The 12767-nt window shown below is 30.8% G+C and overlaps 1 protein-coding gene across 2 annotated transcripts; it reads left to right on the top strand.

Annotated features, from left to right (window-relative positions):
• The first annotated feature begins 2375 nt into the window (after positions 1-2375).
• Positions 2376-7095, top strand: LOC110812936 (transglutaminase family protein). 2 transcript variants are annotated; one of them, XM_022039870.2, is made up of 9 exons: positions 2376-2814; positions 2978-3167; positions 3318-3395; positions 3588-3951; positions 4259-4371; positions 4567-4731; positions 4879-5018; positions 6506-6598; positions 6806-7095. In XM_022039870.2, exons 1-9 carry the CDS (start codon positions 2675-2677, stop codon positions 6966-6968), a joined length of 1446 nt encoding a protein of 481 aa, XP_021895562.1. In that variant the 5' UTR covers positions 2376-2674; the 3' UTR covers positions 6969-7095. The 2 variants fall into 2 exon arrangements, with proteins under 2 accessions (XP_021895562.1, XP_021895563.1); XM_022039871.2 differs by lacking the exon at positions 6806-7095 and having other exon boundaries at positions 6526-6586.
• The last annotated feature ends 5672 nt before the right edge of the window (positions 7096-12767 follow it).

Genomic DNA, 12767 nt, shown 5'->3' with positions numbered 1-12767 from the left:
ATAATCTTAACAATCTTTTAGGATTAATAAATTATGTTAATTCATGCACAATCCTCCTATTGAACATTGAACTGTTATAAAAAGACTTACACGATATGTTATACAAACCATACATCTTGATATAAGATTAATCTCTTTATAACATTTCACTTATACTAATTAGGGTAAATACTAGATGTGTCGATTTACTAATGCCTTTTACGGTATACCTTAATTATGACCTTATCTCTTGGCAAGTCAAGAATTAATCCACCGATGTCCATTCCTCCACTGAAAGTGAGTACGGATGCATTTCTAATACTACCACTAAATTATTGTTGTTACAACCATTATTTAACGAACTTGAAATTTTTCTTATTTCTCGTAAAACATACGTAGGTGTTGTGTATCTCGCTTCTAATCCATGTTTGTATGAAATACATTAAAAATAACTACTATTTTGTTCGTATGTAAATTGTTTAAAAATGATTTCAAAATCATGTTATCTCCTTTAAGAATTAAATTGCTAATTTTACTTCTAAGAAAACCTTTCGCTCAAGTTTTAGGAGAAGCTAGATCCATGTTCCGCACAGACATCAACTTGGGAAAAGGGGTATTTCGGTGTTTATAAATGGAGGCACAATCATAACGCAATATAATTCTTTTTCACTCTCTTAAATTGACAGCAATGTAAATTAGATATATTTACAATTAAATGTTATCATTGTATATGATGTTTCTATTAATGATAATAATTACCCATTTAATTAAGTACAAATCACACAAATTAGAAAACTGCTGAGTATAATAATTACTTAAAACTATTATTCGATATTTTGATAAAAATTGAATTTGAGCACACGTTTTTCAATGTGCATAATTTAAAAATATTAAATTAGTTAAAAAAATAAATAAATTTTAACCTATGTTTTTCTACGTGTAAGAGTCATATAAATTAAAAAATTATTAATTTTAAGAATTTATTTGTTAATATTAAATATTATCATACTATTAACAATAATAAATACTAACATTTATTTTTAAATAAATATATGAGAATACTAAAACATTATTGTTTTTATAATTTTATTTTATTTATTATTAATAACATAGAAAATAAATAACCTTTTATGTAAATATAAAGAAATATTAAATGAATTAAAAATTAACAAAAATATGTTTGTATTGCTCAAAGTTATTCGTGTGCGTTTTTCGTTTGAAATATATAATTAATGCAATTATAGCAAACATATTTGTTCGGTTTTGTAATCAAATATATATAGTATATAATATATATATATATATATATATACACACACACACACACACGCGCGCAATAATAGGTTTAAATATACGTTTTTCATATAATAAGCAAAAGTATAACATAATTTAAAACTTTATTAATTAAAAAAAGTAAAATTATAATATTAATTAAACATAACAATAGAATAATATATTAATTAAATAAATTAGATATTAATTAGATATATATTAACAATTAATGTATACATGATATATAATATACATCAATTAAACTAATTAAATTGTTATACGTAAATAATTAAATTAATTATAAATCAAGAACATATTTACCTTAATTGAATCATATTAATTTTTTTAGTATGATTGAATCCTATCAAATAAATATATAGTTAAAATGTATACATTAAAAAATAATTAAATAATTTTAAAATTTATTTATATTTTATTAATAATATGTCGTAATATTTATAGTAAACTATATATATACATATGATATAATAAGATTTATAACACTTATATTTTACTTTATTTTTAGTGCTAGTGTAATTCTCCACTAAAAATATCCTAGCTTAATTATTATATTTTTTCTTTATAAATAATTACAAAATTATGGATTATCCGATTCAGTATTGATCCAGTGCACCCGATCTCACTTTCTCCCAGTCTAGGCTCAACCCCTTTTGTTTCTTCTGGCCTATAATACTGCCATTTTAGTTTCTACATCCACCTCTAACCTCTTCACCTTAGCCACAATTTGGAGGAGGAAGAAGGAGCTTCCTCCTGCTGATCTGCTTCTGTTAATCTATTCTCAGTTCTATCTGGTCCTTCTTTCTTTTTCCCCCCCATGAATGCTTCCACCTTCAGTTTTTGTTGTTGTGAGTTGAAAACTCCAAGTGTATAATCATCAGATAATCCCCAATCCTTTGATTTTTGGTTAATGCGTTGCCATCATTCAGTGCTTCAGGGCTGGGACCTCAATACTATTATGGAATTGAGGAATTCTTGCATCTATTTCTCTGATCACTCTTCTTCTTCTTCTTCCTCTTCTTTTTCTTCTGCTTCTTGTTCTTGTTCTTCTTGCTTATCTTGTTTCGCCGCTTCTCCTTCTTCTTCTTCTTCTTCTTCTTCTTCTTCTTCTTCGTTAACATCTTCCATTTGGTTTACAAGTCAGTACCCTGACGCCGTGACCGTTGATTGTATCTTCAAATCTTTCTCCTCCAATATTACTGCTGCTCCTGCTGCTACTCCCTCAATCCATACTGACTCAGCTTCAAGAGATGCATGATTGAAATTGACTCCTTATAGTTTTTTTGTTACTGCTTCTTGTCTGATTCTTTCTCTGTTTCCTCACTTTGTCGATAATCCCAAATTAGGAGCTCTTTTAATCTCTCTTCTCCCCAGAAACGGGAATAGAGAATTGGAGAAGAAGGAGATGTGGTGTATATCTCAATCAATTTCACCGCCTCTTTTAAGCAATCTATCCATAGGTTGCCCCACAACGACAGCCATACGAGTAACAATGGCTTCTTCAGCTTTCTACCTGCCTACTGTCACTGAACATCGGCCCATCAGGTAATCAACACTTAAAATGTTAACTAATAATTGCTTTTGCTTTCTAGATCTCCTTTAGTTTAGCTCGTTTGGGGGTAAAATATGTATAAAATTCATTAGAGGTGGAAGAAGGATTTGTGGTAGACAACACCCAATATCCGTTTATATTCTTTACGATCATCAGGTATGATCATGATCAGCCTCGTTGTTCTTGGAATGGAGTTGAAATGAAGAGGAGCAACCGGAGGACCCCTTTTCCTCAGATTAGGACTACAACTTCTTCAACTTCAGCAGCATCTGCATCTGCTTCTGCTTACCCACTCTTTACAAATCAGCTTACCTCAGACACGTCCCGACAAAAAACTTGGCAGGAGGTTGATTTGTTACGATATGATATCCCCATTCTCATCATTTCTTCCTACCAATATAATCTTTTTGCTTTGAAGTTTTTTATTTTTGGTTATTGTTTTTATTATTCTTTACTCCTCTATCTCACTTTGCTTGGTGACTAATACGAATGTCAGGCTATTAAGGCTGCACGTGAAAAGTTCACTCAGGAAATATCATTCCAGTCCAAGGACAAGGACATCTCTCTTGCTAAGGTGCAAAAATGCCCGTCTAAATAGTCTATAATTGCCGTATGCTCATGCCTATAATGGAATTGTCCTTGTGTACTCTTTATTTACGTCATTGTGTTTTTTGCTGAAATTAAGAAATGTCTTCTTTCCCTTCACGTTATGATACTGATTCTTTTATTGCTGGAACATTCTATTTTGTTCTTTTTAATGGTGTAGGCTTTACTGTATATTGCTGCTGAAGATGAAGCTTTTATGGCTTTTAACCGGAAGATGGATGCTTGCTCGCTCATGAATGAAAGGAAAAATGTTCATATCCCATGTGATTCAAAAGAATGGAACACTGTGGAGGAAATGCCTTTGGCTGGAAGAAGCTTGTCTGAATGGATGACTGAGCTTGACACACTTGCCAAAGAAGTTGAAGCAGAGCTAGTTTCGAGAGATATAGCTTGCCACTTGGTTGAAGTTTTGGAAGCAGTGAATGTAGTTCTCTTTGAGTTAAGAGGCTTCAAGAGGACACCTATTCTTGTAGATTCTAAATATTCATACTTGCACTCAGTACTGAGCTGTAGATGTGGCAGTGGTAAATTATCATTCTACTTTTTTTCATACATCTGTATCTAGCTTCTTTACTGCAATTTCCCTGTTATGGAAGAACAGCATTCTCTTTCTATTCACTTTCATATATGTGCTTGTATTAAATTTTTCCCTTAAAACCTTCTCCAGACATTGGAGCTCATAGCTGAAGGTGTAATTCTCGTTTTTGTTATGGAAGCAACAGCATTCTCTTTCTATTCACTTTCATATATGTGCTTGTATTAAATTTTTCCCTTAAAACCTTCTCCAGACATTGGAGGTCATAGCTGAAGGTATAATTCTCTTTTTGACAGCAATTTTGCTTAGCATTATTTACATTGAAGTTTGTCGTCGACTTGGTCTGACAATTCTGGGATCTCGAGTTGGGGAAAATTTTTTGATATGGCCCCAAATGGAGTATCCAGAGGTATTTTAACATTTTTACTTGTCAGTTTATCTATTTTTATGTAGCATATATGATCCCTACTTCTATTTATACGTTTGAACATATTTTCAAAGAAGAACTATTATCTCGACCCAGAGAAATCCAATGTTTTATTTGGACATGGGGGATTGGAGGAGTTGATTGCAGGCTTGAATTCCTTAATTTTCCTCTTTGTAGGAGCTCTTCAAGGTAACTTCTGGACATAGCTTATTTGCGATCGTCAATGGAAAGTGTGTTGAGGATCCCCGGTCGATGGCATCAGACTTAACTAGCAATTCACTTTTAGGGCTTGAGATTGCTACGAACAGAGATATTATCGGGATTGCTCTTGCCAATTTGATTGTAAGTTCTAATTGTGCAGATTCAGAAGTTTGTATCTTTTTCTATAGTGCTTGAACTTAATTATGGTGAATAATAACTGATCATGCTTTGAAGTGTGTTTCTTATGTTTGCCTTCCTAGACATAAAATAGTGATATGAATTTTGCAGAGGCTTCACTGGAAACATGCTTCTAGATCCAATCATGGTTTGATGCTGACTTCTCCCCTTAGGGATGTTAATGATGCTAGTGAAAAGCTTGAAAAGATTGGTGGTTCTAACTTCCCATTGTTGCGACCTCGAGATCTCAGGTAAAAAGTCTGAAGCATATTAATCAGCAGCAAATATCTTTATTGCTTGTGTCAGTGGATGTCATTTTATGTAGTCCTTAACAGGTTTGCAATTAATATGTTCAAGTTGGGATTAATTTGGCAAAGATTCAGCATTGTCAATTCTTAGAATTGTTTTACTAGGCTCCAGTTACATAGCATGTGGTCTGTGTTATCATTCTGTGCTGGTTGAAGTTTTGTTGTGTAGTTGTGACAGACTAGTTCCTTTTATCTATTATCCTGTCCTATTCCAGAATATGGCTCCATGTATGTTAGCTGCATTTCTATTAAAAAATTGCCCTTAAAAACAAGTACATTGCACCTTTAAAGCATGGAGATGAAAGTATCTGCACTGTCCTTTTGAATATGGATGGTAGGTTGTTCCACCAGGTCACATGCCATAAATCTCAGCAATAGTTGCCCCCACAAATTTTAACACCAGAAATTTTGAGTCTCTTATTATGTTGATAAAATGATGGAGGACAATCACAGAATTCAACAGTCTTTATGGACTTTGTGTTTCTGTGGTGAGTTTAGAGACATAGATATGCCTAAAGAGCTGTAGGGCTTAAATGGGGATTGTACTTGTAGCTTTTCACCTTTTTTTTTTCTTTTTTCAAGTTTTGGTACCTCTTTGGTGGAATAATGTTCTTTCTGATCCTTGTTGCTGTTGTATCATGAGGCATATCCCTTGTACAGTTGAGTTGGCTCATTTCTTCTTTGATTCATTTTGTTTGTCATTTTGTTCGTCCTAACCTTCAGCTGCAACATCTTTCCTTGTGTTTGATTCTTCTATTAGATTTATTTTGGATTCTTGGTTTAGATTGTTAGCTCCTGGTATGTAACCTACTCCTACATATGGAACCAGATGATGTTTTCATATTGCTGTTCAAGACAATGTACAGTCATGGCTCTTTTATGTAAGGTTTAGGGGATTTTTTGAATGGTTGGCTTACATATGGCTATATGGTACTTGCACTGTGTATCAGACTAGGATTTTCTGTCTACTTTGAATAGAAAACAATTTCCTCTGAGTAGCGAAGCTGGAATGTGATAGAGTTGGAGGTAGATCTGGACAACATGATGAAGCATTACTCTGTTGATAAGGGAGAACCTGATTTGATATAGACATCAATGTTTAAACTATCCTCTCTGCTATTTTGATCTTCATTGATCCCAGAGCAATCCAAATATTTTCCTTTTGGTCTCTTAATTTTCTTATTTCTGTATGTTGAAACTAAATTGTCTTTCTTTGGGGTTTGATTCCTGGAAATAAACCTAGGTAGCCTAATTGGTTTGTCAAAGAATCTGTCTTTTTTGTTGGTTTCAAGCTTTGTTTATCTAGGTTGCTGGAAGCTAGGATGACTTGCTTGATTGTGTCTAGATTTTAGTGGACATGTTATTAATTGCTTTAGGTCCAGGTATCAAAATATATGATGTGTGTTATGTTAACTGTGATTTATTAACAGACTTGCTATAATGGCCTCAGAAAGATTGTTGATTCTACAACCTCATAATTGGGCGCTGAGGAGAGACCATGGCATGATGTTGTACTACAGCAGGTATTAATTTCCATAATTTGTTGCTCCTGATGGTAGGTCAGCGTAAGTTACTGTGTCTTTGTTTTTGTGTTCTAATTTATAAAGAAATCCAATGGCAAAGAAAGTATGGGTTACAGCTAAAGTTGCTAATCAGTTGGGTGCATTGCTTGTGCACCGTGTTATCCAGTTTAAATGCTTGGTCCTGAGTATTTGATATAAAAATGGCAGGGAGTATGGAAAGGCAGTGCAAGAGCTTAGCATTTGCATGGCATTTGCCCCCGAAGAGGAGGCAGAAATTCTAGAACCATTTGTTGAGAAACTGCACTTGTTGCGGCTCGAATCGTCATGGAAAGCTGCCTTGGGGCATGCAGGTCAACTTGCAGTTTCTTGAATTCATCTGTACATACTGTTTCCTCTCTCACTGTCTCTCTAGTGTAAGGAATACAAAACTCAAAACTCTGTAAGTTGACTGGGTAAAGCTTATACTGATAAAAAGATTTGGAGGCTTTGTGGTTTGATTTGCTGTGTAGTTACTCTAACCGGGTTTCAATGGCATACCATGTTGAGTATGAAAGAAAAATAACAATTTGTTTTTTTTTTTTGTTGGTATAAAGACAAGAAATATGCAGAGGTTGGTTCCTCATAGATTTTTGCCCTTTGTTTCCATCTCGGCTCTTCTATGCGGCCGTAGGCGCTATTATTTGAAGTAAAAATAGTGAAGCATATACATATAAATTTGTCTAAATAAAAATATTATTATTAGTCAATTTGAAAAAATCTAATCAGATTTTAGAGTTGTTATCAAGAATCAAATGGAGAAAACTTTTTTTGTTATCGGACTTCAAGCCTAAATGATGATATGATTCAGTATATCTCAATAAGTGAGACACGTATAAGATTCAGTATATCTTTTTTTTTTTTTTAATTTATTTTTCAGTTATTGACATCTAAAAACCTTAAGGATTATGTTTTTTTATTTTTGTTTTTACATGTAATCGGTTCAGGTCTATCATGCTGACGCTGCAATAAATTCCCTATTCGATTGAATAGAGGTATTATTATGTATCAATTTTACTGCTGTAATATTTTGTCATCAATAAAACTAGAAATTAAATCATTTTTAGTTTATATAGAAGACAAGAGTCTCAGTTTATTATTAAATCGATGATTCATGCTATATGGATTATATAATTAATCATTAGAAATTTAATGAGTTATATACTTGTTTTAAATTACAAAACCCTAATTCTAGTCATAATACGGCGAAAATCGCAAGTTTAAATATGTATTATGAGATTAGGTTTGTACTAATTATTTTTGTTTTTTTTTTTGATAACTTGGTAAATCGAAATTCTTTATAAAAAAAAAAAAAAAAAAAAAAGTAAGATGTTCATTAAACTTACTTTATTACTAATCTCTTTTTATTATAATAGAAATACTAATTTCTAATTATAAAACAATTGAAAATTTAGGATTATGTGATCATAAGTCTAATAAATTTCTAGAAAATAAAAAAAAGTATTTAAAAAAATGTCAACCAATGAAGAAATTGTGGATTAACTTTTTTAAATAAAAAAAAAACAGAAAAAAACAAAAATAAAAGTAAGCAAGAGAAAAATCAAAGAAGAATATAATAATGATTTAGAGAGAAGAAAAAAAAAAAAAAAAAAAAGGCGACAACATGAATGAAAATGACAAAATTTCATATCTACAAGAGAAAGTGGATGCTGATGGGATATTCCAAACTTAATTTCAACTTAATTATATATATATATTTCAGTCATCCTCGTCAGCATATTATCTCCATGTCTGGTAATATTCTGTTCTGTGAAGAGCTGATGATAAAGAGAGAACCATCCAAATCCAAAAGGTTGATGAAGCAAATGTCAAGTGTATTACGCCATCAACCTGCTTTTTGACCCAATAGTTATTTAAATTTATGTTCGTATTTTCAAATTCAAATTTCGATTACACTGTAATATATATATATATATATATATATATATATATGTTATAAACATGTATTTGCTTATGTAACTCACATTTAATAGATTGAGAATCTTAGGTTTTTTTTAACTTTTGATCAAGAAAAGATGAAACCTCTGCTCTTGTTAGAAACCTATAAAGAATTTCATAAACCCTTTAATTATTTATTAGCTATTAGGAAGAATTAAATTGCAAATTTGGTTTCTTAAATGTACAAAATACTTAATGATATAATTTTTATATGCTCTTAAAACATGTGTTGTTTCATGCTCCAAACATGTACATGCGTGCAATACATGTTTAAAATCAACCTTATTGTATCTTGAGATGGTGTGTTATGTTTGCCACAGTGGGAACCTTACTATGTTTGGTATACAACTCGACTAATATATATGATCAGCTCCTCAGTCCATAAGACATGTATGCACACACACACACACACACATATATATATTCAACCCATTGCGTAATAACCAAATATCATTCTTAAGAATATTTTAAAAAGATGAAAATCTAGTTTTTAATATAAGAGAGATTATTAATCAACAACAATTAACTTGAATATTCTTATTCGCCTCTTAATACCTACGTTTATCTTTTTCATAAAATCTCAAAAAAATATGTGAATTAAATTCAAAATTAAATTCCAATTAAATTCAACCCAAACCAACTCATCTGATCAACCCATTATAAACTCTTTCTTAAACCAAACGAAGAACATTAAACCCATCTTCTTCAAACAATTAAGCCCCATTTGAATCCAAAATTCAACCCAAGCAAAAGGTTCCGAGAACCCCATGCTCGTTGCCTCTTTCCTAAACCAAAACGCCACCGTTTTAAAAGGGTGCATGCGATTCGAAGGGGGTTGGAAAGAAGAGAGTTGGCCAAAATGAGGGAAAATTAAGGTATGATAGTTTGTTTAATGATGAATGTCGGCCAAGTGTTTGACGAAAGGTTTAAGAGAGGCTGATTTGGTGTTTTTGGTAGCAAGAGTTCAGTTGATTTTTTTCATGAACCCTTTCTACCACCATGTTGGTTTATTAGAGTGCTTTACTTGACAAGTACGCATGTATTTTTTAGTATGAGAATTACCTCTTTGACATATATGGTTCTTAATTTCTTAAATTTTTCATTCACTTTTTGTCATTTTGTTTTGAGCTTCCTGTTTTCTTTTTGTTAATGTTTATTTATATTATCATTGTCCCATTTTAAGTTCAAAAACATAAAAATTTTTAATCGAACTCAAAAAGTTTATGCTACCGGTAGGTGCATTATACCTTACCTTTCCGCCCGAAACTATTTTTTGAACTTAATTATTTTAATTGACTAGTGTGTATTTTGAGAATTTATCCAACTTTAAATGAGTTTACGATAACTTTCTCTTTGAATTTAAAAAATTATTATTTCATATTGTAATAGATAATTTTTGATCATTTGAAATATCACTTGTAAAAATATTTTTATTAATGACTATTTCTCCTGTCATTAAAAAAATTTCAAAATTTTTTGGTCAAAATTAATTAGGCAAACTTTTCAAAAGGCATTTTCAAAATAAATCCATATTATTTGATGAATTTCTAATAACATTTGTCAATATATAATGACCTTAAATAACAAATATGTAAGTATTGTAAAATTTTCTTGAAAATATGAAAACTCATAAAAATACATATTGGATATCAAATCAAATAACAAAATATTGAGAATTCAATTATTAAATATCAAATCATGTAGAAATATATGCTAAACAATATGTGTATTAACTATCAAATTAAATCTCAATATATTGAGAATTCAATTGTTAATAATGTGTATTAACCTTCAAATCAAATCTCAAAGTGTAAAAATTTTAAAAATATATAATATAATATTAAATCTAATTGTAAATATTGAGAATTTAATACTTAAAAAAAATATGTAGATTAAATATCAAATCAAATATCTAAATATATAAAGCGTTGTCCCTATGTAACTCAATCTATTTAAAAAAAGATTCTATTTTCGAAAATATTTAACTAATTCAAACTAAAAGTTATGACTGATACTTAAAAAATATTCAAATTAATTAAATTCATGCATAAAACAATATATATTAATACTATGATATTCATTAGATCCAATCTCAATATTTAAATATCAATTGTCTATAAATGATGTTCATAATAACACTCTATTGATTTGTCATTTGTTGGCCCAAATAGCAATGTGACTCAAGGGGGTGAATTAAGTTTGTTTAGTTTTATAACTTTCAATTTAAGTTAAAAACCCAACAACTTAATGTAACTTAAGATGTTAATTATATGAAGAGTAAAACAATGAATTTTATCTCAAGTTTGATAAATACAACAAAATAATAACAAATGCAAGTAACAAGAAAAATGCAGGGAGAGAGGGAGAAATAGCACAAAAACGATTTATAAAGGTCTAGTAACTTAATATAGGCCTTGTAACAACCCACTTTGTCTCAAAAGAAATGAGTGTTACCTCACATATAATTTGATAAATTTTACGCAATACTATACTAATATCTATAAATCAACAATACTACGGAATCATAATTCATTAGCCTCACATCAATCTTTTGTAATTACATCACAATAATATATTCATATTTACTTTATAATAAACGTTCAAGGTATCTAAAAGATTCTTCGAAGTCTTTCTTTAATCTTAAACTCACTCCTAACCTGAACTAATATGCACTGATGGGTGTGAATTAGAGTGAGTTTCACGAACTCAGTAAGAATAAAATAGTGTTCAAAACAGAGATATGAAAATGCACATTCATATAGATTTAATAAAACAAATGCAAATTTTATATTTATAAAAATCTAATTTGCAAGACAATCATACTTATCATCATTATCCCAAAGTATAACAAAAAAAATAATCAAGAACCAAATCTTTTTCATTACCCATTCCAACATATTTATATTTAAGTAGCGTACATATCATTCTCATTCATAAATATAATTATATTGTATTGGATTCATATTTAGATAATTTCGTTTCGTTCATAAATACTATCAACCACACCAGATATATAACCATCTCATTTCCATCACCGGTATCACTAGGGGCCTATAGGGATCTCTACTACACGTGGATGTACAAAAATTTCTTTTACATTTCACTGACCGTCCCTATACCCCGTCCAGTAATGGGCCCCACAATTATAAATCGTTTCAATACCTTGTCCGATAATGAGTGCCACAATTATAAATCATCTCAATATCTCATCCGGTATGAGTGTAATTAAACTAATTCCCAACCTTATCCGGTATGAGACTTTTCAGTCCTGTACGACTGAGGACACATCCACAGTAAAGTTCACCCCCTTATGTACCAAGTCTATACACTCTCTCCCATGATACTCGATAAGCTTTTTCATCTTCAAAAATTATCTCTATTTCATATCTCAATTTCAAAAACCCAAAGATTAATCACAAATATACATATTCTCACATTTCTATACTTACTGACTTGTTTGCATATCTATTGTACATATAATTTATATATATGTGGCACACTTCATATTATATATACATACACGCATAACAATATATATCTTAACTACCCCTACATATATTTCACATGTAATCATGTCTACCATTAAAATCTTATAGATTTACACCCACACTCATACAACAACTTTAATCACTAATTGATACATACACTATATTATATATGCTCACACATACACATCACTTATCCACATATTCTTACGTGTGTATACACAAATTTAATATATACATATGTTTGCACTTGCTATTAATACACACAACATGCATCAAAAACTTATATACACCTATACACATCCAAACACTCATACATATGCATTTTAAGTGTAATACTCGTGCCCAAAAATTAGTCCGAGGTAATTTTTACGGATTATAAATATATATATAATAATTAAAATATTTTATTTATTTGATTGAATTTTTGAGAAAAAACGAATTAGAGACGAAATTGAAAATAACTTTGGAAAAAAAAGAGTAAAAATTTGAGTTCATGGGATGTTTTTGAAAGAAAAATTAAAAACAGGGGGTCAAAGTACAATTAGAGAAAGTTCAGCCACATAGGACCGCCCAATCAGCAGCCTTGGCGAATCAGAGCGCGCCGCATGGCCAGGCGCATTAATGTTGGTGCCATGCGAGAAGCCACGCTGGCGATCCGCGTGCCCCGAGATCGGACGACTCAGGAT

Source organism: Carica papaya, chromosome 3 (assembly GCF_054855325.1).
Source record: "Carica papaya isolate Zhongbai chromosome 3, ASM5485532v1, whole genome shotgun sequence".
Classification (NCBI taxonomy): domain Eukaryota; kingdom Viridiplantae; phylum Streptophyta; class Magnoliopsida; order Brassicales; family Caricaceae; genus Carica; species Carica papaya.
Note: the sequence above shows the minus strand (reverse complement) of the source record. Positions and strands in the feature narration are given on the sequence as shown.

Coding starts and splice junctions, on each gene's coding strand:
- LOC110812936 (XM_022039870.2), top strand. CDS start 2,675: ATGTGGTGTATATCTCAATCAATTTCACCGCCTCTTTTAAGCAATCTA. Junction 2,815..2,977: donor ACTGAACATCGGCCCATCAG/GTAATCAACACT, acceptor TACGATCATCAG/GTATGATCATGATCAGCCTC. Junction 3,168..3,317: donor GACAAAAAACTTGGCAGGAG/GTTGATTTGTTA, acceptor TACGAATGTCAG/GCTATTAAGGCTGCACGTGA.